This window comes from Polyergus mexicanus, unplaced genomic scaffold (genome assembly GCF_030449975.1).
Source record: "Polyergus mexicanus isolate NDT 795.1 unplaced genomic scaffold, iyPolMexi1.0 SCAF_13, whole genome shotgun sequence".
In the NCBI taxonomy this organism is placed as follows: Eukaryota; Metazoa; Arthropoda; class Insecta; order Hymenoptera; family Formicidae; genus Polyergus; species Polyergus mexicanus.
In genome coordinates, this window is record NW_027223333.1 from 2,518,057 (window position 1) to 2,542,348 (window position 24,292).

At 38.0% G+C, this 24,292-nt stretch overlaps 2 protein-coding genes across 17 annotated transcripts in view; one reads left to right on the forward strand and one right to left on the reverse strand.

Moving 5' to 3' along the window:
- The window catches only part of LOC138939118 (uncharacterized), a 151,250-nt gene extending 138,310 nt beyond the window's left edge, over positions 1-12,940 (forward strand). For 6 of the 10 annotated variants that reach the window (XM_070306687.1, XM_070306684.1, XM_070306685.1 and 3 more), the window contains 2 exons: positions 7,606-7,942; positions 8,062-12,940. In XM_070306687.1, the coding sequence (XP_070162788.1) occupies positions 7,614-7,942; positions 8,062-8,632 (900 nt within the window). In that variant the 5' untranslated portion in view covers positions 7,606-7,613 and the 3' untranslated portion in view covers positions 8,633-12,940. Of the gene's footprint in view, positions 1-2,303; positions 5,033-6,479; positions 7,112-7,400; positions 7,514-7,605; positions 7,943-8,061 lie in introns of those variants that run through there. The other 4 variants (XM_070306681.1, XM_070306688.1, XM_070306680.1 and 1 more) reach the window with 4 other exon arrangements.
- East (enhanced adult sensory threshold) overlaps positions 1-24,292 on the reverse strand; it is a 131,095-nt gene that overhangs the window by 99,114 nt on the left and 7,689 nt on the right. For 3 of the 7 annotated variants that reach the window (XM_070306676.1, XM_070306671.1, XM_070306675.1), the window contains exons 6-7: positions 23,972-24,285; positions 21,571-23,895 (exon numbers count right to left, since the gene is read on the reverse strand). In XM_070306676.1, coding sequence (XP_070162777.1) covers positions 22,242-23,895; positions 23,972-24,285 — 1,968 coding nt within the window. In that variant the 3' untranslated portion in view covers positions 21,571-22,241. Of the gene's footprint in view, positions 1-13,788; positions 18,392-21,570; positions 23,896-23,971; positions 24,286-24,292 lie in introns of those variants that run through there. The other 4 variants (XR_011447794.1, XM_070306672.1, XM_070306673.1 and 1 more) reach the window with 4 other exon arrangements.

Below are 24,292 nucleotides of genomic sequence, written 5' to 3' on the forward strand. Positions count from 1 at the left end.
GTAAATATACGGCGCATGTCCTTTAATTAAGCCATCGATTCAACCCTTTGCACTCAAACGACTGAATTTGCTATGAATGCAAACGAATGCATCTATTGAACGTCAAGGTCACCTTTTCCCTGCTCTTGCAGATAATCGCATTTACTAATACAGTTATTCACAAACGTGTAATTATATAAAAAGCTATTGAAAAAACATAATTTTCGGCACAATAAATTTTCTAGCGTAAAAAAAAAAAAAAAAAATTCAAGTTTAAGCGGATCGTCGAAAAAGTGAAGGATACGAATAAAATCTCGTAATCATTGATTTCGAAATATCTGGCATGATAATGAAATTAGAAGCTGTCAGTGTGAAAAACTTGATAAACAAAATTAAGATGGCACACTAATTAATGAAAAGAGATATATACCCGTATTCATAGTCCGTCCTTGAGGAATAAGGATTCCTTGTTCCTCGTTCCACGTTTCATAAACTTTCCTTGACCGAACAAGGAATCTTATTGGCTCCCTTATCTCAAGGAAGGTCACGAGCTTCCTTGAGGAGTGATGCGACCTTTTTAGCAGACGATACGCAGAATATAACCAAATATAACCTCCAAAAGTTAGTTTCGTTACATTTGTGGTTTTGTGGTTATTTGTTGTCGCGCTCTCAAACTGAAAGTGTATAAAGGAAAAAGGGATAATGGACAATGAATTTTTAAATGATTCTGACGATGGATTTGAAGACGAAAATCCAGAGAATCGGATTCTGTGGCGGATTCCGAAAAGATACATTCGCGATTGGGAAAATCCTGTGGAATTTTTTGAAGATACGAAAAAGTTTTCATATGTATTATATGAAATTAGTTGCAGGCAGCATAAAACGGTGCTGCCCCCAGTCGGTCGCTAAAAATCTCTAAAATATTCCTTCCTTCTGAAAGGGAGACTCCATCTATGAAACAAGGTGGCCTTGCAGATTTAAGGAATCCTTCATGGAGGCTTCCTCCGTCCTTAAAATAAGGAAGGACTATGAATACGGGTAATACAGCGATGTGTGAGATAGGAAAAAGAGTCAATCCGCGTAAATTTCGCACGTAAGCCGCACACGTACTCTTATCTCCGCGTTTCCTCCTTCGGCAAAACAAAGTAAACGATATCCGCAATTTATCCCGAAGGGGATAACCGGCCTATCGATCTTTACGACGGGGGAGTAAAGTTTTATGAAGAATCGCGCCGCGAGCCACTCTTCGGGACTCGTGCATCAGAGTCGCTTTACGACGCGTTTGAAACGCGATATTGAACCCGGTGGGTTAATAAACCCGCGAGAGAGCCATTCAATGTGCCCATACGAGGATAACGCTCATTATACGGCATATCCTGAAATTATCCTCATTACCATCGTGCACACATACATTCTCCTGGCTTCTAAACCATGATCCAACATTAGAAATCAATGATTAATTAAATAACGTAATTTCTTGTCATTCAGAAACAATCGTTATGTTAATTTAAAAAATTCCCATAAACAAGTATTTTTTAAACAATGAAATATATCGATCGAATTAATGAGTATGAGACATTTTCATGAAAATAACATCGGTAATAATGGGAATTTCGATACTAGGGCTTTGTAACGAGTCAATTAAGCAGATGACTTTCAATAATCTAAGTTGACAGATAGAGTGCTTTGTGTCTATTCAAGTGAGGGATATAAGTTCCTTCAGAAAATTTAGATATATATATATATATATATATATTTTTTTTATGTGCATAGAGTATTATTATTTATTTGTAATGCGTGTTTATTAATTTTCTCCGCTACATCCGATAATTTCGTACGTTGCGCTCAATTGTCGTATCACGTACGCATAATTGTGATATATCAAACATTCCCTCACGCCAAAACGTCACTTTATTTCACCGTGCTGGACGCATTCGGTGGGGAAAAAAGAAAAAAAAAAGAAATCTTTTAAAAACGATTTAATAATACGGCGAGAGAATATTCGAGCACACGGATTAATATATACATGTAAATAAAAGAGACAGCCGAGAAAGAGGGACGCGGGAGTCTCCCCGAGATGTGGGCGACGCGACGTCAATTTCCCATTTTCTCGGTTCACCGTCCGCGAGATTTATTTATAAGCGCGCGCGATGGAGGAGCGCGATTTCTTTTTATCCGCTGCATTCCTTCCAAGGCCCCGGCAGAGAACGGGCCATCGTCGTTCGTTCCTTCCTGCGTGTAATACCGAGAGCGCTTTCTACCTCTTCTCTCTCTCTCTCTCTCTCTCTCTCTCTCTCGAGCCTCTCTCGTTCGATATGGTACCGTCCGCCGCCGTCGTCGACGCCGGACGTCTCTCGTTTCGGCGGAATATCGATGACGTACGTCGACCGTACGTACGCTCGAATAACGGCCGCGAATTATGAGCAAGCTATCGCCCTAGTACTATATATACAGGGTGGCCCCGAACGTTCCAGCCAGACTTTGAGATCTTATAGGAAATTTAATTCTAAACAAAAAAGTTCCTATAAACATGAGTCGGAAGATACTTTCTTAAGAAGTTATCGCTGAAAAACTTCTTTGAAATCGCGATTATTTTACACATTTTTCACAAATATCATGGAAAATGTGCGTTTTTTAACAAAAAGTACGGAAACAAAAGTTGTAGAGAATTAAATTATCTTTCAAATGAGATGAAAATGATCGTTATACGTTCCATAGATTTTGATATAACCAGTTTCAAACGTACAAAAAGTGCTTTTGTTACATTATTGTTAGATCGATTAAAGTTGAATGAGGAGGAAATCCGTAAAGCGACTAGATCGGTCGTTACTCGATGCCAAAAAGTGTATTAGCTAGGAGGGGACATTTTGAGAACAGTTAGTTTTTTCACCTCTTTATTCATTTTCTACTATTACGTGTTATTTTAGTTTAAAAAAAGATTTATTTTATTTTCATAAAAGAAAAAGATTTTTAATTTTTAATTTTTATCGTTTTTCCAAGAAATTTATTAAGTTTCATTTTCTTCTTATTTCATTTTCTTTTCACCTTTTGCTCTTCCTTTGCATCAGAGGTTCTTGAGCGATAACTTCTTAAGGAAGTATTTTTCGACCTATGTTTATAGGAAATTTTTGGTTCAGAATTAAATTTCCTCTAAGATCTTAAAGTCTGGCTGAAACGTTCGGGGCCACCCTGTATACTACTACATATTATCCCCGTTACGCGATTATCCGAAGCATACGTAATACGGTTATCGAGTGGCTCACGCGAAAATACGCGGGACACTTTGTTCTCTCGTCACATCTTATTTGTGTTGGAGACTGTTATATAGAGCAGAGCTACCTTGCAAAGTTGCGTTGATTATCCTTTCATAACTGTTTGGGGGACGACCGTTACTCCTCTCGTGACAACGTCAAAAGATTGACATATGTATGTCAAATTCATAGTTTCCGATATTCGAGGAGTCGCGAATTTAACATACTCTCTTAGCGAACTCGCATCTTTATTTGAGTAAGACATTCAAAATCATAGATTCGTCGATCGATCATTCAAATCTAGACAATTGGACCTGAAATTATGAATCATATTAAAATAAAATGAGATTGATTCGCTCAAGATTTACCGAGAAACAAGATCTCGCTTACAATTTTAAAAGAAGATCTAGAAAAATCTTGATTCTTAAAAAAAAAAATCACATTCCCCTGCAATTGAATTTCTCAAACGTAGACAGGTTTCCGTCTCGTTGAAATTTGACGCAAACACCCGGTATAGCGGCGCAAACGTGTTCCCAACAGCGAGAAACATCGTTTACAGTTGTGCAGCGATCGAAGCTCGTATTGTGGTCGGATGGTTTTAGGAGGGAGGGGGGAAGGGGGTAGTTTGCCCCATTGCTGCCGCTTTCAAACAGTCGTGACTAAACCGACATTGTTACTAAATCGCTATTAACTTTTGGCAGGCGGTACAAACGGGACTGTTATTTATAGCGCTATGTGACTATGTTGAAATATTGTTTAAAACAATTCGATTATTCTGCAATACAAGCTATTGTGAAAAAGATTTCAATTGTCGCATTTCGCCGCACATCTCGTATATAAAAAAACATCTCAATAGATGAAGGAGAAATTGTTCAAAAGTTATATTTAACATAAAGTATATATCGTTTGTTTATATCATATTTGACAAACGATACATATTCCTAAACGCGATTTAATTATACAACACGTCATTGTATTCGTATCATTAATATAAAATTATCGAACGCTCCGCGTTTGCTATTGTGTCCTTCCTCGATGACCTAATATTAAGATGGCGCGTACACAAGGGAATCTAAATTTAGTCGGAGCTCCGAGCTTCATTTAATTGCCAAAGACTGCGCGACAATGACACAATATCCAGCGCGTGACGACGAGCATTTCTCTTGACGAAGCCTCGTCAGGGAATCGTATCTTTTTTTTTTTTCCACGATATCTCGAACGATTTTTCAACGTCGCTTGTACGTATCGCGTCATTATAAATGTATGCAAACTATAGTTTCATAAGACGCGGATATTGAAGAGATGCTAGAAAGCTCGCGTAAATCGATTTCTCGAAGCTGCACTTGTGTTTGTTAATCGGGATCGACGATATAGCCGTCGTAAAAAAGTCGTGCCTGTTGTAATACAAACAGAATAATGCAGCTGATTTAATGAGACAATCTCATTAGCCTTCGACGATTCGTTTATCTATCAACTAATGCGTAGTCTGTTCGTAAATTATTTCACTTTGTAATAATCTATAATTATGTATACCTAAATTTTTATAATCAGAACTCTTGAGTTCTAATTACAACGCTTGCGAGAAGACATTTTTCTAACTCTTCATTATCAATATATTTCGTCGATCGTTTGTCGTAATATCTTTACCAAAATTAATTCTTCAAGATTCCATAATTCATCCTCGACATCCACCTGCCGTATCAAGGTGATATGTTGTAAAATGTTAAAGCGTTCTCGCGAGATTAACAGCGCAGAGGAAGAGCCGCAGGTTGCCAATCTACGACGACAATGTGTTAGCGTATGTAAATAAACGACAGGGGAAGAGAGAGAGAGAGAGAGAGAGAGAGAGAGAGAAGGGGGGAGGGGGAGTCCGCAGGGCGATGGTCGCGAAGAGAAAGGGTGAGGAATCGTAAAGGGGTTGTGGGGAGGCGGAGGGGGGAGGAAGAGAGGGTCGCGTTAGTGACTGTACGAGGAACCTGACGCGGACTTTGCGCGTCAGGTTAGGTAACGCGCGTGTATCCATGGCATGTTTTTCTTCTCATGGAGAAAGTTAGCCTAGGCTCACCTCGAGCGTAAAATCGCCTCTCGAGAGGCGCGTGTCCTCCTCTCTCCCTCCCTCTTCCTCTCTCCCCCTCTCTCTCTCTCTTTCTTTCTGTCTTATGTTGTTGCACTGTGTTATTTTGACTTTGAAAATCTTTCTTCATATATTGCTGTTACTCTATATGTTGCAAAAATACCTTGATTTATGGTTTCGGAGTTTATCGTCTCAAAACGGAGAGAATTTTTCTCTCCGCTCTACTTTCTCCCACACTTTCGCTCTATTTTCTACGCCAACGAGAATTGAGTAATCTCCCGATGATGAGAATCGCGGGGCTGACACTCTCGATGCTTGACTTTCCATCTTCATCCTCGCCAATTCGGATGTCATTTTTATTAACGAATTCTTGTATTATCTATCGATCAAAAGCCGCGTAATCGTACCTCGAACCCACGCAAAAACCTAACCTCTGTAAATCGCGCGCGTAAAAATCGTCTTTCATCTCGCGAGTAGATGGGCGATTCTTAAAAAAAAAACTAAAAAATATAATAACCATTTTCGGATCGTGAACGGAGAGGAACGATTGTTCCAAATCCTCGTAACCTCTCGTCGAGATAAACTTGAGGATCTCGAATTCGCGGACGCGAATCTTTTTGCGAACGATCGGTTTAGCAACAAGTGTCGCGCGAATGGCCACCCGAATTCACTGAACGCGACTGACTTCGCGTCTTGTAAAAAATGGCGCGGGAAGATACTTTGCGCGACATCTTTCGGTGACACAACGTATCCTCAGCTTGAAATTCGCGCGAGACTCGATCGATCTCTCTCTGAGATGGTAAAATAAATTCCAGACCTTCGCGGATCAGAAGAAGAAGCTTCAGGTTACAAATTAAATGATAAACATTTTTAAATTAACGCAATTAACATGGGTTGATGACATTATAAATTAATCTCCAACCCTACCCAATAAGCAAGACAATATTTTTGAAAACGTTTTTAAAAACATCTGTAAAAACATTAAAATAGTGGGTTAAATTCTCTTTCAATCATAAAAAAAAAAAACGTTTATATTAACATCCAATGAGCAGACAATATTTTTTAAACATATTTTTAATATTGTATTATATAATTAATATCATACAATATAATTAAAAATACGTTTGCTCATTGGGTGTTAAAACAAATTTTTTTTTTTTTAATGATTTAAAATCCCTCCTAATCCATTATTTTAATGTTTTTCAAAGATTTTTGAAAACACTTTTAAAAATATTGTCTGCTCATTGGGCATCGCCATCCAAGCGAACGCTTTCTTTTAATCGACTTTCTTAAGACGCATGGCGATCGATTAAACAAAGAATCAGAAAATAGATGACCGTGACTATCGGCCACACGATCTCGATGAAACGGCGAATTAACAATTTTCACGCGATAAAATCGATCGCGGAGATTGCGGAATTAGCGGGGATCGGGCGCCCGATTTCGAGCATTCGATCCAATGCTCTCGTCGACAACCGGAAATGATCTCGCGACCGGTCAGAAGGCAGCTTCCATGGCAATTTCAAGTATTCGCTCGCGAAAACGTTTCTCGAGGATACAGCACGTCCTGTCCTCCCCTCCTTTGTAGCTGTTTGAAAATTCCTGATGGACATGATGAAAAAAAATGTATCCGCGCTGTAATCGAATTCTTTCTTCACCGGTTAATAAATATGTTATAAATGACAGCGCGCGCACGCATACCTAATACAGATGATATCGATCGCTAAAAATTGTTTACTCGCGATTAAACGTATGGAAAAGACCCGTTTCCATGGAAATCTCCGCGTGGTTTTGCAAAATGCACTAGGTATATAAATGATATTATATTATTTAAAATCTACCGTTGAAATTGTTTACTCCATAAAATACTCCCGAACTATTTTCTTTTTACTATAGTGATCTGTCATTGTTATTAATTACAAAAAAAAAAAAAAAAAAACTTCATTGGCTTAATCGATTTACGATAATCAATAGAAAGTTGTTAGATATTTAGTCTTTATCTTTACGATAAAGAGCTATATAATATATTTCGGTTCTATTACGTACAAAAGAATAATATTCTTAATGCAGGATAGGGCATTTTACTGCGTTAATAGCACTTTTCATTTGGTTTTCCCATCCCTTGTCACGGCAAGATTAAAAAGTCGATCGTTTAACATGTGGCGATGCATCCTGGGCATCCTGTATCAAATGAAAAGATGTTACTTTTGTAAGAATATCCAAATTGACAAAACGCATTCGAAAACTGAAAGAATAGCAATAATAATTGTAATAATGTTCCCGTTCTTCTTGTTTGTGCAGACGGTAAAATGAGATTGGAAGAGGATCTGGTGATCCGCAGGAGCCGACCCACGATGATATCTGCCAAGTATCGCGCCCGCGAGGAACGCCGTCGTCTGATGAAGATATCCGCCGTCAAGCTGAAGAGGATTGAAGATCCCGAGGCGAGCCTGTGCCGATCGGTGCTCATAAATAACGCACTGCGACGGTTGCATCGGGAAAGCCGAGACGATAAGACGCGGAGTTATGGCACCCTTCCGGTGATGGCGTCATACATGGATGATGTCAGCAAGGAGAACAGCGTCGCCGGCAACCTCATGGCCGACGTGACGGATGAGGAGGCATCCTCCAGGAAGAGGTACGCACCGAAACATATCCATCTATATAGGGTTTATTATTTTGTTGCGAAATTTGTCGCGTTGCAATGTTAACAAAAGAATCCTCGTGCTAATATTTTTTATTAATCGATTGATACAGATTAGCCGACGATTCGAGGAACGATGGGCTTACTTCCAAGAGGCATAGGCACGATGATCTAGATCTGCAGGACGACGTCTTCAGCGATTTTTATATTCTACCGCCAACGCCGCGTTTGCTCTCGCACATCGACGAGCTTCAACCGGAACCAGAAGCGTCGCATCACAATAGCCACCATCATCTAGGTTTCCCGGAGGATCGTCTGGGCGGTGAAGGCGTAATCGATGTACGATCGGGTAGCGCAAGCAACATGTCCGCGACGACCGCCAGCAGCAACACGAGTTGCCACTCGGTGCTCTTCCCCGAAGATCTCGACGACGCGAACGCTCACCTCTCGAGATCATGTTCTGACATGATGGAAGTGGCCGACGTAGTCGATCCCGATCGGCTCTGCGACTTTGCCAGGTTCGCCGACTCGGCGAAGACGCTGGAGGAACGGTTGGCCGAGCTGCAATCATTGGACGAGCACTTTGACCTTACCAAGTTTGAGCGCAACAACAACCAGAGCTGCGGCCGCGCTTTTCATGATATACAGACCTTTCATAATCTAGTGCCTGGCCTGGAAACCTAGACGGCGGCGTCGTGCCTCGAGCGATCCGCGATGATGTCGCAAAACGGCGAAGACAGGATAGCGATTTTTAAGGATGCGGAGTCACTTGACGAGCTCTGACAGATGAGCCGGGATCCACTGATTGTCCTGTGGCTTATCCTCGCAAGTGAAATATGTGAGCACGTGTCGAGAGGAGTAATATCGTCGAGACGCGTGATCTCATCGAGTTGCATAGTACCGACAGTGGTGGTACTGCATCCCATGAGAGACGGAAATCCGTAAAGAATAAAGAAGAAGGAGAAGTGTCGACAGAATGGCCACACACAAATGCGACATCGGAGACCATCCGTCTGTCTCCGATGCCGAGGACAAAACTCGCATAAGTACGATGGCTCTGTAAAAGTGCTCTAAAGGATTTTTTACCGTGGGCAAATGGATGAACAAATAAATTAAGCGCGCGCTATCCACATTTATTAACACTAGAATCGCGAAATGGAACAAAAATATTCTAGAAAACGGCTTCAAAAAGAAAAAGTATTCTTGTTTAAGAAAAAAAAAAAAAAAGAAACGTTTCAAAGTTTTAAAAAGATTTACACAAAATTTATTAATACTTGATTCTCACATTGGCTAAATAAAAAAACGGCAGGGATTTAAATTTCAAAATGAGATGAAACCAATAACATATTCGCGATTCTGATGTTAATAAATAAATGAGTTAAAAGAAATAGATTCGCGATCGATGCATATTAATAACTTAAATTATTTCTTGAATTTTAAGATTTGAAAAAATGTAAATTACAAGTTTTATATACGAAACAGGATGCCAAGTAACATATAATAAACCATCATAATATATACACGGTATCTCGATCGAATCATCGCCTACAAGAGTCTGACTCGTGCTGGTAATAATCTACTTACAGCACTGACTCAATGTTCAACGCGCGGCTACGAGATATCTAATAACACCGTAAACGCACACCGTTCTTTAATCAGTCTTTCTAAGTAGCAATAACATTAGTACAAATCTTTTTCTTTAGACTTAATAAAATCATAGAACTTTCATTTTCAATTCTTGATATTTTATGTAGCATATATATATATATATCGTATAAAAGCGAGACCAACAATTACAGACTTACCGCGAGAGACAATACGGACGAATATGCCAATAGTTGATGCTCAAACTATTTCATTATTGATATGTTTGTCTAATATGTTAATCCAATAGTATGCCGAAAATTGCGCTCTTTGCAATACTCTTTACACTGATTTAATAATTGGCTTCGCTTTTTGGATGCCGCGCTTGATCTCTATTTATACATCAGCGATATCAATTCTATTTTAAAGATGATGAATTTCAGCCGATTATCTGTATATGCAATTGTTTTTCTTCTTTTTTTCTTTCTATAGTAAGTGCATTCTTTTTTGTAACAATCATTTCTTTGCTATAGAATTGTATTCTTTCGTCGATATTTCTCTTTCATCTTTATAAATTGTACAAATTGACCTTTTTTACGGATTATTTTATAAATTTAATTGCAGAGGGATTATATGTAGAGTTGTACATAGTTTTTAAATTTTCTGAATCCGTCGACATGCCGTGCTAATAGTGATCCTTATATGCTGATTCACGTATACTTGCCGGCACAGTCCACCTAGCGCATTGTTCGTCCAACCTTGCTCGCGGCTCGAATCGCACCTTGCCGAAGCGTCGTAGGAGACACGTGCCTACATACAGTGATCCGCTGACGCGACGTCGGTCTTTGGCACACGTCACGCGCGAATGCGCCCATTGTTTGTACATATACAGATAGATTTTTAAGAGAGCACGTTATTAAGTATATAGGATGAATTATGTTGCGAGATAGCACGTCCCCGGAACTACGAATGCGCGTGGAAAACGCGGCTTTGGCGCCAATAAAGTCTGAAAGTGTTTCAAACGATTCGGGATTCTCTGATAAAGTTTCTCTGCCGCTTCAAACGTTGCTGAAGCGCGAACACGTGATAAACGTTAGCGCGCTCATCTTTATCGCGAAGACGCGCGAAATTATAATAATGTGCGTCTTCCCGGCGTTTCGAATTAAAGAGCGTTTAAAGAGCGCTTTCCACTGTAATCGTTGTAGTCTATTATTAGGAAAAGTGGAGAAGATCGCGGAAAGATTATAAAATCGTAATTTTCGCGATAATGCAAAGCGCGATCTCTTCTCCATCTCGCGTTTGAGAACATTGTACTCTACAGGGAATCCTTTCCCATTAGCCGATATAAAATACTTGCATCTTCGCGATGCAGTTTTCTGTGAAAAAATTCAAAATTTAGTCTTCTTATCAATATATATATATATATCTCGTCGCTTCTCAGAGACGCAAACAATTGTTTTCAGGTTTTACGGCTAATGCGGGATACGGTTCACTCCAGAGAATGTTCTCCGAACGCTATTTTGTAAGCGCGACAGAAAGATATCGCCACGACGAGCCTTAGCTGTTGTACGTTATCGTATCATTTTTGTTAATAATAATTTTCTTTACGCTCGAGAGGAATAGAAACAGCGAGCAATAGCTGTACTTTCTCATTAGTGATTTCCTCTTTCTACGATAATATCCTGTATATTATCGAAAAGAATGACACGGGAAATCACGATATGAATCTTGCAATATTTCATTATAAAATCAATGACAAAGTTCATCGTGGAAGAAAATATTCGACCTTTCGCGAATGAGAAACTTGCGTTCCTCCGAGTATTTTTAGCGAATTATTAAGTAACGGGCGGGTTATAAATTATTTTTCGATCGTCGCGCGATCGGTTGTGATCAATTGCTGCGAGGTCTTCTTCTTTCTTTCTCCGGAACGATATACGGAGGAGAGTCCCTCGCGATCAACGCAGAAATCCGAATCGAGAAGCGCGATTTTATATTAGGTGAAAATTTCGTTTTTTATCGCGCAAATATATTTTGTTATTTTATTATCTACATTCTAAACTTGGATTTGAATCGTTAATTTTATTTGATTCTTAACATTTGATTTTAATCGAAAGAAATTTTTCCGTTTTTCCTTTCTTTCTGTTTTAATCAAAATTAAACCTTTTCTCGCCTTTGATTTAGTTATATGCTAAGAAAGTGTTAATATTATTTGCAAATATCGTGTTTGAAGATAGTTGGATCATGTCGAATATTTTTCACGAATTTTTCACGGATTCTGTGTAGTGCAATATTTTCATTCCTCTAATATTTGCTAATGTTTTTTTTCTCCCCCCCATAATTTTTATATGATTTAGACACTGCTGCGTTTGTTAAATTACTTGATTTGAAACGCATTTGTTAAATTATGAGATTTAAATTGCTCGTCAAACACGAATAATATTCTCATGTTATATATATTTTTGTGTTTCAATGTCACGAAATTACAAATGCTCAAAATTATAAACGCGATACTATTAAATATATCCTTCACAAAATCACAATGATTATATTATTATTTAAAATTACGCACGATATGGAAAACATCATGTATCAATTTATTATAGTTATCGGTACCAATGCTCGTTATCGACGTATGTAGCAAGCCACGTTCTGTTGATTCGTGGTCGGCAATCACATTCATGCAATCCTACTTTTTTTTCTAACTTATTTTATTTCTTACGAAAAGTGCTAAAAGGAATTGGATAATGATTTGTCACCCATATCGCATCGACCCATAAATACGTATGTTTATTCAGCTCTTCAGAGAAGCATTCTTTTATAAATAAATATTTATCTTCGTTGCAAAACAAAATGTGTCGAAAGAAATTAAATCTAAATTTTATTCTCGAAAGTAAAATCTTCTATCCTTTAGAGATATAATATTACAATATATTGTATATTAGGTCAATTAAAAAAGACTTGCTCGCGATTTTTGCGATACCCATCGCAACACGTTATTTTCGACAATCTGACATTTTTAAAAAACCCAATCCGAGAATTGAAATTAAACAAAAAAAAAAAAGATATATGGGTAAAGACGAATTCCGTGGCAATACGTCTGGGACGCGCGTTAAATGCACAGATAGATCCAAACTTCCTTCGGAACGCCTGAGTCAGAAATTTCTGAGAACCGTGTGCAAATGTGTATACGGAACTCGCGCGTGTGTTGCTCTCTCTCGACACCTGACGATACACATCGCGTAAAATGGCTCAATGCGTTTACATGTAAATAGTCGCCTTAGCACTATTAAGATAATTAGCTATGTATAAAATTTCATACGTTGTTTAGGTTTTTTTTTAGTACTAGTTATATCCGAGATCAGTTACCAATTATATGAACAAATTGCAAATAAACTGCAAAAACAATAACCGCTGTCTTCAATTTTCCCAATCAATTTTCCACAGTCTCAATAATCAAGAAAAAGACGCGTACAGAGAAACTAAAAAAAAATTACAAGATTATTATACAGGGTGTCCCATTTTAATCTCCTCAGGCAAATATCTCAAAAACCAAGCCCGAAAGAGAAAAATGTTTCAGACAAAAATTGTTTGGTTTCGAGGGGGCCATAAGATGGTGACAATGATTTGACTTTGGAAAATCATTTGAAGATCATGTGAAGGTCAACTTTAAAATCTTAAATGGAAACCCCCATTTTTTATTTCGTATTCTTGTAGCTGACATCGAGAGCTTTCCAAAACACTATAATAAAGTATTTTTTTATTAAGTACTTTTTGAGTTATTTTATATTTTAATCTGACATATTTTGATATAAAAAATTAAATATCTCGTAAAATAGTTAGTTTTTGATAATCTTACCGTAATACTTTTATGTACAGAATAATGATACAAATCAATCAGTATAAAAAAAATAATAGTTTTTTAAAAAATTATTTACGATGTATTTTTTTAAACAATTATTTGTTTGTTTTTTTTTTGCACTAATTGATTTGTCTCATTATTCTGTATATAAAAGTATTGCGGTAAGATTATCGAAAATTGAATATTTTATGAGATATTTAATTTTTTATATCAAAAAATGTCAGATTAAAATATAAAATAACTCAGAAAGTACTTAATGAAAAAATACTTTATTATAGTGTTTTGGAAAGCTCTTGATGTCAGCTACAAGAATATTAAATGAAAAATGGGAGTTTCTATTTAAGATTTTAAAGTTGACCTTCATATGAGCTTCAAGTGATTTTCCAAGGTCAAACCAATGGTACCATCTTATGGCCCCTTCGAAACCAAACAACTTTTGTCTGAAACATTTTTCTCTTCCGGGCTTGGTTTTTGAGATATTTGCCTGAGGAGATTAAAATGGGACACCCTGTATATATTATACATTATTTATTTGTCATTATATAATATCATATACACATTATGCAGATCATAATGGCAGTGGTAATGAAAATGGAAGGCTGCACACACACTTTAATGGTTTTTTTGTTCTTTTTATTGATTTTTTTTTTTTTTTTTTTTTTTTTTTTTTTTTGAGACTTGCGAAAAATATATACAAAGGATAGAGAACTAATAATATAACTATTACGCTTAAAAACTAAATAAACAAAGGATTATCATGCTAGCATTAACGTGTGTTAATATTAATTTAAATAACATAATAGTTGTAACATCGTGTATGTGTTGTGTCTGTGTATATGAGCTTGGACGCGCCGAGACCAGAGAGAAAAAAGGCCCCAAACGCACAGACGGGATCCCCCCCCCCCCCCCGTTTATCCTGTTTCTCGGCGCGCTCGGTGCCTCTTCATCCTCTCTCGAAGATCATTTTCACGCTCGCTCGCAACGGTACGTATAGATCGCTTGAATTTCTTGCCGCTTCCCTCGATCACGTTGCTAAAAGGATTTTCTTTCAAAAAGGGAAAATCGTCCGACCTGCCACGATTATTGCTTCAAACATCTCCGGATCGTCATTCGAGATCGTTATTTTTATCTAATGCGGAGACGGGGAACGATAATAAATCTCAGTCAGGGTACCGGTACCGGGTGTCGCCGGGTGTGACGAAGAGGCATCGTTTCGAATTGTATGCGCTACGACTGACTACTACTTGAACCCGCAATTCATTCCTTACGCGAGGCGCTTTCGCAATAATATTAATATAATAATTCTAAGCGTTATATTATCGCATAGAATTAAATTAAGAGGACGTACGTAAAGTTAATCGCGGATGTGATACGCAAGGGCGCAAGAGAGTATCTCTTTCTCGCGATGTAAATCTTATTTAAAATGATAATCTTAATCTTAATTAAAAGCACAAGCCGCGAGACAAGAGTCTCGATCGCGCGCTGATAAATCTCTACCCTAACGACGATGGATTTTAATTAACGGATTATATCTTACAGTGATCGATCCCGGTGAATCGATCCCTGATTCGCGCTTTGGTCACGGTCGGCCTAAATAATTATAAATCGCCGTGTATACAGGGTGCTGGCGCCTCCTCCTCGCTTTGGAGGATGACGTCCCTATGATTGTTTAAAGAACATAATGAACGCTTTGGCCGAAAATAGCGAAACGAGGCACGTCGTGATCACGCAAAAAACACACTCGAATCCCGCGTTACATGTTACAGGTTGTGCGTTTCGTCATCTATACGATGATGTACAAGATACACTGTGTGACATTACTTTAGTCCAGACGCAATTTTTTTAGACTAAGTTACTTCGGAATAAACAATATACAAAAAAACCGAAGAGAATCGGAATCTTTCTGCATTCTCGACTGTGCAGTCATCGATCGCGCAAACAAGTTGACGCATCATTCAGTCATGTTCGATACAATCATTAATTATCTACGCAGTGCTTCACGTTCGATAATCTATTTCATCAAGGTATCTGAATACGGGCTAAATATGGATTCTTTACTCGCGCACCGCGCTTTTTTTCTTTTTTTTTTTCTCGAATATTCAAATAATATGAATACAAAACTACTAATTTATATCTTGAATATTTTGACTATTTGCGAGAGTGCGAGAGAAAGAATTTTTCCATATTTGTGTCCAGATACCCAATCGAAAGGGTTGAGAGTATAAGGATGCAGACGTTGGTCTAATCTATCTTTTCCATTCGAGCTCGAAAAGAATACAAATCTCCAAGTTAAATTTTAATTAAAGTTAAATTAATCTTCGTAATTTCTCTGAAAGGAGTGGATTAGATTCACTCCGCTGTTCCTTCTCTCAACCTTTCACGAACCCGACCTCACATATAGTTTCCACGATTAAACCGCCGACCCTGGGTTCGATCTTGCAGTGCCGCCGCGATACTAAATTTTTGAACACAATTTCTCGTGGTCGCGAGAGAAGAGAGGGTAATTATTTACTATAACGGACCCAGCTCCGATCACGTTGACCTTGATATATGTTGTCAAGGGCATAATCCTGAGTGACTTTTCCTTATAACTTAATCGGCAGTCATTGTTTATTAAAAAGTTATTAACAAATAAAGTTTGAAAAATAAAATATTAATTTTTACATAAGTTTGTAATTTTCACGCAAGAAACGAGGTCCATCTGCATCAGAACCCTGATTTAAATGTGAAACAAGATCTTTACATAATTAATATAATATTAGAAAAAATCAGTACACAGACGAATCAAAAATTTTATTTATATTCTACAGTTGCAAATGTACTGTTTTCATTTAAGGGATATAATGTTGCCATTATTTCAAAAAATTTACGTATTCGTTCACAATAATAGGGGGGGAGGGGGGAGGGGGGACTCACTACATTCATGCATAAACTTTCCCATTCTCACAACAATTCTGGACTAAACCTTGTTTCGCATTGTAAAGTATATACATAAATACAGTGCGTTTCGTCCCCCCCCCCCTCCCTCCTTAACCCAAATCAAATTTTAGTTTTAAATCAGAAATAGGTTTGGATTAGGTTATATCTTCCGGAAGTGGAGTCCCCCCGCAGGGGGGACGGAATCCACTACATCCACGCATACACCTTCCCATTCACACAACAATTCTGGGCTGAACCTCGTTTTGCATTGTAAAGTATATGCATGGATACAGTGGGTTCCGCCCCCCCCCTCCTGCCGGGGGAGGCTCCACTTCCGGAAGATATAACCTAACCCAAACCTATTTCTTATTTAAAACAAAAATTTGGTGTGGATTACGTCGTATAACTTAAACCAAATTTTCGTTTCGAATCCAACTTAAACTTTAAATATCTCAAAAATTATAAGAGACCGCCGATTAAGTTATAAGAAAAAGTTATTCAGGATTAAGTCCTTGACAACATATATCAAGGTCAACGTGATTGGAGCTGGATCCGTTATAGTAAATAATTACCGAAGAGAGTATCGAAAAGAGAGGCGGGAGCGCAGTTTTCTGTCGATTCGCCTCGCGGTTGCCGCCACGATATCTTCTTTTCCTCGGGGGAAATTTTCGCGTAAGACGTGAGACAAAAGGCCACGCTCAATGTATCCCCGAGATGTCTAAGAGCGCGTAATAAAACATCATATATGTCCTCGAGAGGCTCGACCCGCGAATAAAACTTAAGCGCGCGCTTTTATTGCTTCTCTTCAACTGCAGGCGCAGCGATTTCTTTCGTGTCATTTTCTTTTCTTTTTTTCCCGTTCCCCCCCCTCCACGTGTTTTAATAAAATATCACCTCTCGCGAGAGGCAAGATATCACCATTTTCTGAAAAATATTCTCGTCCGCGCACACGCAAAGAACATCGAAACATTTTGCGTGACGCGACGCTCTCTTCATTTTCCATCACATACTTGCTTTTTCACACTTGCACTCTCATTTTTCTCGCTCTCCTCGAAGAGATCCGCTCGTTGCCAAGGCCGCGTTATTTTTGGTCGTTTCACTTTCTTCGCGACAAGAACACGGAATTATGCGATTCTAATCCCTCGAAGGGCGATCCACACTGCCAAAGTGATTGTCAATCACACAAATCGGTTATATTTCAATGCCAAGTTCATATATATATACCCGATCGGCATATTTTTTGTCGCCAAAAAAGTGAAACAACGGCGAGTGAAGGAAGCTGTTGCTACTGTAAACGCAATTGATATAATACGGTTTTTTCGACGGTCAGTCGCAATTGAGCAAAACTCGATTTTCGGGATATTGCAAATCATATTCTCTTCTGCGAAAAAGGCAAATCAGAATATAATTAATAATACATATTAATATTACACATAATATGTTATTACAAAATAATTTCATCCCTAATCCTAGATTTGCTCTGTACATTTACAATTGTATCTCATTCAACATTTGCCTTTTCTCTCTCCCTCCGTTTCTCTCATTCTCTCTTTCACACATACACACACATACATGCAAAAAGCACATCTTTTCATTTTTAAAACGTCTGCATTTAAATCTGATATAATTTGTGATTATTATATATTATATATCGCGCGCAATGCATTATATATTAATTCAAGTTATCGTAGCAGCACCTTTATTCACTCGCATTTTCATAATTTTTCATTGTAATTGGGTGAAATCACACCCATTCCAACATCCTCGGGACGTTTATTGACTCTTAGGATCCACGATTATTACGTCGAAATTAAATTCAACACTTGAGCAATCAAGATCGAGTAAGCACAACTCGAACGCTGCCATTTTGCCTATAAACATAAAAAAAAAAAGTTAAATAAATATTCAAGTATCATCCAAACGCACAGCTGAAAAAGAAATTTCTTCAAACCGTGTTACTTGTCATCAAAATTCGAACGTGTTATTGACTTACTTTTCGCATAGATTTATCAGCAAGCATGTTCAGAGATCAGTTTTTCTTCTTATCCGTAAATGACAATAGAAAGTTACTGGTCTCTTTCCTTCAAGAAATAATTGTTTGATTTTACTTCCGTGTGGATGATAATACTAAATAATTGTTACAGATCGAGGACGACGATGCAATCGATCGCCAAGAGTCAAAATCGTTCGAGATTTAGTTTATGATTTTTAATTTACACTTTCTGTGCAGCAAGAAAAATAGAATTCTTAAAACTTAAACTCAGTTCTCGTTCGCTAGCGATCCGCAAACTCTTCCTTCCACTCGCATCATCCACGTGTGCATACGTGTGGCGAAGGCTGCACCATGTGGAGTGTGCCACGAATTTACATTAGGCGCGTAGAAAGGGCGAGTCAAATCAGAAATGTCAAATATTCGAGTGTAATTAGCGAAAATGATCGTTTAATTATCCTGACGACGATAATGTGTCTCGAGAATGTATTTTCAATTTGGATTTATTCGCGCTCGTTGTATATGAATGATCAAAAATATATAAAAAAAAAGAAAAAATACATACATATGAAATATATAGAAAAAAGTTTTTGTCAAATTTCTTTTAACTCAAGTTGATTTGGTATAATTAAATAGCATGGAATCGTAAATTTTTGTCCATGACAACAAGCATTGCTTTCGCGCTCTTTACAGCCCTCACAGCAATAAAAACTATAAAATCATTCTAAGCGTCCTAGAGGGGAACAGTAAGATAATATATAGCAATAATTTGAAAAGGAAATTCTGCATAAGAAAAATTAAGAATTAATTCTACAAAAATAGACAATATTTTCTACGTTAAAATAATAAATACTCACGCACACGTGCTGTGCGATATCATATAATTGTAATTTATATCAAGATTATTTAAAATAACAAGTCTTAAATATTAACACGTACAAGTATTTTGTATCTCTCGGAAAGATTTATCTAAATATCTCTTTGTATAAAGCAATAAAATGAAAACAGTACCGCTGTAACACGATGTAAAATCACTGCGATCGATTTCTTATTGTTAACAAATTTACACGAGAAGCCGAAATTTCATTGATTGTGAAAATGGCGAACAAAATCAGAATAGGGACACATGTACATCCGTGAATCGATATCAATCTTCCGCATGTGTGTTACAATTAGTCTCTCCTCTCATGTTTTATGATCATTATATATATTTGTGGCACACTCCACCCTAGGCTGTTTACGATTTCGGATAATCACAACCCCGCATAGTTCCAATATAACAATACTTATATTCATCGATCACTCGTATCGCTAGTGATTTGCTTTCCTTCCTTTAATTCGATATACATATATTTATTATATATAGATATATCAAAAATATCCTTAGTAAAATAAAGCATTTATATGTGTATAACACGTGTGTGTATGTATGTATGTGTGTATACCGTTACACACGTACATTTCTTTATATTATATATATAATATTATGTCTATTATTTATATATATATATATATATATATATATATATATATATATATATATATATCATATTTATAAAGAGTTCTTTTATTTATAACGCGGTATTATATATAGTCAATATACATGTAATACCTATATTTTTATTCGTACATTCGTGCACGCGTACGCGTGATTTATATAAACGCATGTTTGTATGTGTGTTTTTATGTGTGTGCTTTGAATATATGAGCATATACATTAGTCGTTTGGTGAATATTTTTTTTTATGATAAAATACATACTCTCGCATATTCGTCTAATGTATATCTATTACCTTTTAAATTTTTAAAAGAATATTTCTGTATTAAATTAGATCAGAGAAAGGAGGAATCGTTTTTTCCACAGACATGAAAACATGAAACACCTCGAAGGAAAATTAAAATTGTACAAGTACGTTTCTAAGACACTCATTTGTGCATTACGTACGCAAAAAAAAAAAAATGTAAGAAATATATACATAGTTATAAGATAATGAGATGTAAAATAGTTATATCGTATTTTTACTTGATTTGTAAGCAGTTGAGATAATCTCAATGACGCCATCTTAATAACAGATATAACTAATATAACTGAGAGATTATAATTGTATAATATATTTGATTAAATGATACATGATAAAATTTCAGAATACATATATGAACAAATATATTCTTTTGTGATCTGTAAAACAAGTGGAAACGCGTAAAATTTCGTATATCCATCGTCAATCTATTTTCTACTTCTATTCGGTTGAACAATGCTCGAATGTATAAAAATAAAACGATTTTACAACAATCATGATTCAAATAACATTTCATGGTACAGTAATATAATGACAGGTTTTTTTCAGCTGATATAAAAGATGTGGTAAAAATTTTTTCACTATGGAATTTCACACGATTGTTAGTGCAGGGTATTATAGAGTGATGCAAACGTAACAGATATAGGAGCAAAACTCATACTTTCTAACTTTCCTTTTTTTATATCTAGTTATGAAAGCAAATTTTATTCTGTCTCTTATTTTTAGTTTTATATTTACTATTATTTTTCAGATCCACGTAAGTCATTCAAATTTCTCTCTCTCTCTCTCTCTCTGCAAAATATTTCTCTTGGTCGCAAATATATTAGACAGTGTAGAAAAAGTATGAATTTTGCTCCTATATCCCACAAAAAAAAAGACGATTATCTATATTTTTTTCTTTTTTTAAAGATATAATTCACACTATGAATCGTTTTGAAGCATTATCTCGCAGTCTCTTGCGTGACGCGAATGGAAAGAACTTTCTGTCGGCAGTTTGATGCAAACGGTGCGAAGGAATCTCGCATGTGTGTTAACAGGAACGTGACGTGGCGGTGATGCGCGAATGCCAGAATATGGCTAATACCGGCGCTCATCAACGACTAACTTTAGACTGAATATACTGATCGTGTATTTAATTAATTATCCTCATTATGCTCCAAAAAGATCGGGTAGGCCAATATTACAATGTACATTTGTTCAGGTCGTCGTCGTATAGATGCCCAAAAAGGTATCTGCGTAGACAAATATATGACTTCGAGTGTACAATATCGCTCGCATGCAGCTTTGAACTTGAATTAATAATAATTCGAATCTTTTCTTCAGACCCGATAAAAATAACGAACTACCGTTAAGAATCGCCATAAGATTCTATATATATATATATATATTGAATCTTATGGCGATTTTGTGCTTCCCTTTCCTATCCTTGATTCCTATCCTTCTCTTCACCCCACTTTTGAAAAACGGATATATCAATTAAGAAAATTAAGTAAAAGTAAATTAAGTTCAATAAAATATTCTTTACAGTTTACAACAACAATTTACCAGAGGACTTTGGATATTGACGTCTGTAATGACTGTGCGAAATTGCATAATTACAGATAATGCTAATAACTTCCGCGCTGCCTTTCGTCACTTTAGGCACTTTCCATGGAAACAGCATTGTTCAACACGTTTTTCGTTAATGCGTTTTTTTATAGTAAAGTTTTGGTTGTTAATATATGTATGATATTGTTAGAATCTCGAAGTGTTTCACAATTTGCTCAAATTATTATATAATCTATATATTTACAAGTTGGTGATCACGATTGATGCAACAAATATAAATCGTCTGTAATCTGTTTCATTTTAACCGTAAAATCAATATGTATATGTATGTATGTATGCATATATGTGTATATTTTGAGCGTTCAAGCTCGGTAAGTGCATACCGCGATGCGCTCACGTAAGGCAAAAACTGCTCTCCGAGCATTCGATCATCATCAATATCTTTTGTCTTGCTTTGGCGGCAATTTCGATCGGGCGCGTAAAAAAAGCGCATGTGCAAATCGATCTCTCGTACTCGTCGCACTATGTCTTCTCCTTCGAAAAGGAAGATAAAAAATTGTGTGTTCAACGAAGCCTACTTACGTCTCTCGTTCTCTCATTTGTCAGCGGGTCTCGTGACGGTCTGCGGTATTACCGTCAACGATTTTGGGATCTTGGGCAAAATCGGAATCTGACTGTTCGTTGACGACGTCATCGTCGGCTTGGTCGTTACCTGGATCGACTTGGGCAGATTAAGATTCTGTATAAGATTTTGGCCGGTCGAGTTGTTTTCGTTCGCAGCGGAACGTGTCATGTCGCAGATGAGCGGCTCGAAATCGCCGCGGCTCTGACGGCTCAGCATCTCCTGTTGCATCCGCAAGTGTCTCTGGAACTGTTGGCTGTGACCAGTGGGAATTGTAGTGATCTGCGTCTTCTGGTAATGCGATCTGATATTGCCGCTTGTCGGCGAGCTCGAACCGCCGATCGATCCATTATTCGTTCCGGTACCGAACTGTTTGTCACTAGGTTTCTGCCGTTTGTTGAGCGACTGCATCCGCTTCAGGTCTGATTCGCTTAATTGAAACACTTTGCCGCCGCTGTAAGCAGAGGATAGACTTTGTCCATCTTTCCGCTTAACGCCATTCGCGGTCGCGGTACCGATGATTCCGCCGCCACTGGTGGACGGCAGGCTTAATCGTTGCAGATTGGGCGGCGGTTTTTTGATAATCGACACCCCTGAGTTGAGCTTGAGTACCCGCGGTGAATTCATCTTCGTCGAATGCGATGACATCACACCGCTGCCGCTAGTTGATGGTTTGGACATTGAACTTGTGCCAGACATTGACAGCCTATCCTTTTCCAACATATAGCCACCACTTAAACGGCGCGAATTGTATTCAGTTGCGATCGGTTCCATTATCGGTTCGTCCATCTTTTCCGGACCCTCGAATGATATCAGTCTGTTCTGTACCGACGTGGAGTAGTTGATTGCGTTCCGCGAAGCATTTGGCGCCAGTATCAGGTCGCCAGCCCTATAGTATTTCTCCAGAAGAATCAGGTGTCGTAGGAAAGAGCTCTGATTGCCGTACGGTCGCTGCAATTGCTGCCAGAGATGCTTGGTTTCGCGATCATATTGAATCATTGTTGCGCACTTCTCCCATCCCTGCGGCGTTACTTCGCGTACGTTCTGAAACTCAATGTTGACGTGAAGATTCATCTCTTCCTCGCCTGGAAAAAGCGTGCGCACGCTTATGGAAGGATTCGCGCCGAGTCTCTGCACTACGGGCGTTATGTCGTTGTTGTTACTATTATTGAGTCTCGGCCTCTTCGGCAATCGCGTCAGGGTAACCTCGTTATCCATTCCGAGAATCTCAACCATTTCACTCGCCGTCGTCGCGCCGTCGGCCGTCGATGTATATGCATGCATGTCGAGCATCTTACGCTTCTTCAGATTCTCCACAGCGCTCTCGATACTGTTGAGATATTGAATATCCGTGCCGCCGTTTTCGTTGCTGCTCGACTTCGCAGCGCGATTCTCGCCACCCATCTCGTAAGAGCTCGAACATCCCACACTCTCGTTCTTATTCGGTTCCGGCGTTGACTTCTCTGAAGTATCGCTCGTCACGTGTTCCGGGGACTTGGAACTTCCACTTTTCAGCTGCGCGCTTTTGGTGCTCTTCTTACTCTTTTTATCCTTGATTTGATTCGCCTGCTGGGACGAATCATCATCCTCGTCCTCAGCCACTTCGATTCCATGGTAATGCAAGATCCTGCATGTCGAAAAGCATTTTTCTTCAATTCTATTTCTTCAACGAAATTTCTCGACTTAGCCTGTTATATACTCACCGCTTTCGATAACTCTTACAGAAGTTCCTGTGATTCATGTTCATGTTCTCGAGGTCCTTGTATTTGAGCTGCAGCTGCGTAAAGTATCGACATAGTTTGCATACAAACGTGCCGGCCGTTAGTGAAACGGGGATTCCTTGCTGACCGACTAGCTGATTCAATTCATCGATCTCCGCGCTAGTCAGTTGATGGGTGTGCGTTCGCGCGAGCCGGCGTTTGCACAGCGCGCACATCAAGAAGCGTCCAATCTTTTCATAATGATTAACACAGAATGACATCGTAGTGTGCTGACATGACTCCCAATCTATGTCGACCTGCAAT